Raw genomic sequence first — 5,235 nt, 5'->3', positions numbered from 1 at the left:
ATCCCCGTGCTTGGGAGGCGGAGACAGGAGGATCGTGCAGGTTCGAAGCCAGCTGCGCTGGCTTAAGAGACCCTGTTTCCAAATAAAAATATAAAAAATAGGTCTGGGAGTGTAGCCTGGCGGTAGAAGGGCTTCCAGGAACCCCAGTACCACACACAAAAAAAAAGTATTCATGATTTTTTGTTGCACTAATACAATGTCCTCAGGTTTCACCATGGTATAGATGTATCAAAATTCCTCTCTTTTATGTCTGAACAATATTTCATTCTATGGAAAGACTCCATTTTGCTTATGCATTCATCATTTGATAGACATTTGTTTTCACTTTTGGTTATTATGAATAATACTGCTATGAGATAGATTTATAAATTTATCTCTTTAAAGGCTTACTGTCAATTCCCTTGGTTATATGTCAAGAAGTGAAATTTGTTTCCATTGTTTGGGGTAGATACCCAGAAGTGGTATTGCTAGCTCAAATGGTAAGTTTGTTTACATTCTTCTTAGGATCCTCCATACTGTTTTCCAAAGTGGTTGCACTAATTTGCAATCCCACCAGCAATGTATTAGAGTTCTCACTTCTCCACATCCTCGCCAGCATTTGTTGTTTGTGTTTTGAATGATTGGCATTCTAGTTGGAGTTAGGTAGAATCTCAGGGTAGTTTTGATTTGCATCTCTCTTATTGCTAATGACTTTGAGCATTTTTTCATGCATTTATTGGCCATTTGAATTTCTTCTTTGTGATTTATCTATTTAACCAAACTACCAAACTAATGCATGCATATCTGCGTTCATAGTTGCACAATTCACAATTGCCAAACAATGAAAGCAGCCAAGATGTCCATCAACACATGAATGTATTATAAAACTATGGCATATGTACACAATGGAATTTTACTCAGCCATATGAAAAACACAATTACATCATTTATAGGGAAATGGATAGAACTGGAGAACATTATGCTAAGTGAGATTAGTCACAAAAAAGAACAAATCAGATGTTCTCCTTAATATGCTGAAGGAAGCTAGAGAGAAAATGGGTCATAGGAGGAACTCTAGATGAAGAATATACTATAGATGAGCAAATAAGGTGACTTAACTGAGAGAGATGGGAGGCGGAAGAGGGAAATTCCCTAAGATACATTATGTACATTCACAAACATATTAAAGTAAATCACTAAGCCAAACATGAAAAGGAGGGAGTGGGGGGAGAGAATGGCGTGGGAATTGGGTAAGAGCTAATTGGGTGATGTGTGCATGTATGCCTCTACCATCTTGTACTCCATTAAGATGTATGACTACAATGCACCAATGAAAAATTTTAAAAAAGAAGTGGAACTGTTGAATGACATGGTGATTTGATTTTTCATTTTGTCAAAGAAACTTCATACTGTGTTTATGGACTCTGGATAAGCTGATAATCACACTGCCTTGTTTTGTCCAGTACCTGTTATTTTCTGGTTTTGTTTTTATTTGCTTATTGTGGGTAGTATCCATCCTACTGGGTATGGTATAATATTGTTTTCTTATTTATTATTATTTTTTGGTGGTACTGGGATTCCTGGAAACCATTCTACCTCCGGGCTACACTCCCAGACCTATTTTTATACTTTTTAAAATCTGGAAACAGGGTCTCTTAAGCCAGAGCAGCTGGCTCTAAACCTGCGCGAACCTCCTGTCTCCGCCTCCCAAGCGCGGGGATTACAAGTGTGCGCCACCATGCCTGGCTTGTTTTCTTATTTTGATTTTAATTTTTATAATGAGTAGTGATATTAAGCATCTGTTTCTGTATTATTTAGCCATTTATCTTTTTTGGGGGGAGAAAGCATATATTGTTCTTGTATCAATGTTTTAATTTGGGCATTGAATTTTTTTTAGTTGTAGAAGATTTTTATGTTTTTAAATTTAATCCCTTGTCAGATATATGGTTTCTGAAAATGTTCTCCATTTTCTTTCATGATTTGAGTTCCAGAGTGTGTGAATTTAAAAAGAAGGGATGTTTTAAAACTTCCCTTTTGGAATTAGTATAAATTTTTATTTAATGTAAAGAATAATTAGGAAAACATTGAATTATTTGCAGCAGTGGGATTTCACATCCAGTAACAAGGTGTGCTATGTTGCCTTATTCATTAAATTATTTTTTCTTTTTCATTCTAAAAACCACCATTTATTTTGGTGGCTTTGTATTTTTAATTGTGTTATTTGAAACTTAAAATTAAATTGAAATTGATATGTTGAAATCATAGTGCAAAATTCTGATATCTGTATTACTATCTAGAAAGAATATTAAAATTTTATATCAATTCTAATAATTACTTAATTTAGCCTAAGATGAAAATTGGGTATTCATATTACAAAATGATAACTTTGTAGTTACAAATATTTTGCTTAATTTTTAACTTCATATTATACTGATTCTATGATAACATTGTTGCACAATTGCAGGTTAGATGACTATTGTAGTCCTGATTCTGATGTTCGTAAAGATGAATGTTATGCTTCAACATCTTGATTTGGATAATTCTCGTATCCTATCAAAATATTTTTTATCAAAAGATCATTAAGAAATTCCATATTCTGTTTATTTATATCTACTTGTAATATTTGCCTCATTATTTCTAAGAAAAATGTTACTGTGACAATCATCTTTTGATTTAAAAAGGAGACTATGAAACAGACAATAATGAACCATGCATTGAATATATATTAGAAAACATTTTGATTAAAGTACAAACGTTTTAAAATTGAGAAGTTAATGTGCAAGTGACATTAATTTAATTAATGACATTGATTTAATATCTCAATCATTAAACTTCACTATACACACATATATATGTAATACATATTTCTGAAACAAACACATTTATCGATATAAATAGAAAACTTTTAGAAGATATTCATCTTTTGAAAAGTTCTGTAGAGATGATGAAGTGATGAACATATAAGTTATTCTATTTAAACAAACAATACATACTTGTAACTTTTCTGGGTTTGTTAAGCCTAATAAATTTTTGTATTTATTTATTTATTTATTTATTTATTTATTTATTCATTTTCTGCAGCACTGGAGATTAAACCCTAGGGTTTTCTACTTCTTAGATACACCCATCCCTATTTTTTACTCTTTCTTTGGATACAGGGTCTCACTAAGTTGCATCAGGCCTAAGTAGCTGAGCTTGGTTATGAACATGTGATCTTTCTGTCTCAACCATCCAAGTACTGGGGTTACAAATGTGAGCCAAAACGCCCAGCTTTTATTTTCCTTTTCTTTTTGGATAGAAGGAGAATGATTCGAGAGAATTCAACAGCGGGGATTTTCTTCTCCTTTTACACTGCAGTGGGAATCCTGGGAAATTCATCATTTCTATTTTATTATTTCTTCTCTGTTTTGACTGGAAAGAGTTTGATGCTCAGAGACCTGATTATGAAGCACTTGATGCTAGCAAACTTCTTGGTTCTTATCTCAAGAGGAATTCCTCAAACAATGATGGAATTTGGGTTGCAATATCTCCTGGATGATGCTGCATGTAAATTTATTGTCTATCTTCATCGAGTGGCCAGGGGCACTTCCATGCAAACCACATGCCTGCTCAGCTGCTTCCAAGCAATCACAATCAGCCCCAGCAACACCAGGTGGATGAAGCTTAAACACAGAGCCTCCAAATATGTTGGTCCCTCCTGTTTAATCTCCTGGCTTTTCCATCTGATTCTAAACACCAGAGTTGTCATGAGAGTGACTGGCCTTCATCACAGCAGAAATGCCACGAATGCATTCAACCTTGGGTACTGCTCAGCATTTGTTTCTGGAACCATCGCAACTCCACTGCATTTTCTGATCCTCTGCTTCATTGATGTTTTGTGTCTGGGTCTCATGGCCTGGGCAAATGTGTTCATGGTGAGCACCCTCCTCAGGCACAAGAGGCAAGTAAAGTATCTTCACAGTGCCCACCACTCACCTGGAGTCTCCCCTGAAGCCAGAGCGACCCAGACCATCTCTATTCTGGCGTGCACATTTGTCTCTACCTACTCAGCCTCTTCCTTTCTTTTAATGTGTATAACACTCTTTAATAGTGCAAGGATGTGGGTGATAAGCATTGTTGCATTTGTAGATACATTTTTCCCTACTTTTAGCCCCTTCATTCTCATCAGCAGTAACAAATCTGCCTACAGAATCGCTTTTTCCTGCTGGGGGAAAAGGTAATTTTGTTTTGGTGGTTTGTGGTCTGACACAGTCAAACATTGTTTTATTCAGTACATAGGACTAAGCCTCAGTGTGGACCAGACTTTATTCAGTAATTCAGTGGTGACATACAGTAGATAGAAGAATCATAGAAGTTCCAGGACACTTTCTTGATGTTGATACCGTCCCTTTATTTTCATTCTAAAGGCTCTGAAAGTAGGAGTTATCATATACTGAATAACTTCTTATATTTACAGTTGGCCAAACAGAAGCTTTGTTATAGATTTTTACTGCATGCACAGAATTGACTCTAATCCTAGCACTGCAATTAGTGAGGCAAATTAAAGATGGTAATATGGCCAAGTATCCAAGAATATAAGCCATTAATACCAACTTCCAAAATAGACTCCTCTGTCATATAAAATCATCATTAACCACTTTATCAAGGTATTCTGTTTCAGAACTTAGTATACCAAAATGGGCAGTGTGTAAGGTGTGGTGGTGCACACCACTAATTCAAGTACTTGGGAGTGGAGTCAGAAGAATCACAGGTTTGAGGCCAGCCTTAGCAACTTAGCAAGGCCCTCCACCACTTGGTGAAGCCCTGTTTCTTTTAAAAATTATTTTTTTGTGCATTATAGTAATTAATTTATTTTGCAGTACTTGGCATTTTCAGCCTTTCAAGTACTGAGATTACAAGTGTGTGCCACCACACCCAGCTTGTAGTCATACATCTTACTGGGGTACAAAATATAATAAAAATAGGGCTGGGGATGTAGCTCAGGGTAGAATGCCCATAGTTTCAATTTTTAGTAGTCTCTGTATACAAACATACACACACACCCACACACCCACAAATGGGCAACTTTCTGTTGTTATTTGCCAGGGGAAAATCATCTTTAATCATATATATCTATAATTTATTACTTAAACATTTTAAATTAATTGCTGTTTGGTCAGTTCAGTTGACCATGATATGGAATGTTTAGTGTAGTTTATCTTGTCTTTAGATTTAGGTCAAATTTTCCTTGTCATATATATTAAATGTTGGAATGAA

The 5,235-nt window shown here is 35.3% G+C and overlaps 1 protein-coding gene across 1 annotated transcript; it reads left to right on the top strand.

The window, feature by feature from the left end:
- Positions 1-3,284: 3,284 nt before the first annotated feature.
- LOC308268684 (vomeronasal type-1 receptor 4-like) lies at positions 3,285-4,199 on the top strand (the record flags this gene model as incomplete). Its single annotated transcript, XM_080703791.1, has 1 exon — positions 3,285-4,199. One exon carries the CDS (start codon positions 3,285-3,287, stop codon positions 4,197-4,199), a length of 915 nt encoding a protein of 304 aa, XP_080559917.1.
- Positions 4,200-5,235: the final 1,036 nt, after the last annotated feature.

This window comes from Muscardinus avellanarius, assembly GCF_963383645.1.
Source record: "Muscardinus avellanarius genome assembly, chromosome: 10".
NCBI lineage: Eukaryota > Metazoa > Chordata > Mammalia > Rodentia > Gliridae > Muscardinus > Muscardinus avellanarius.
Note: the sequence above shows the minus strand (reverse complement) of the source record. Positions and strands in the feature narration are given on the sequence as shown.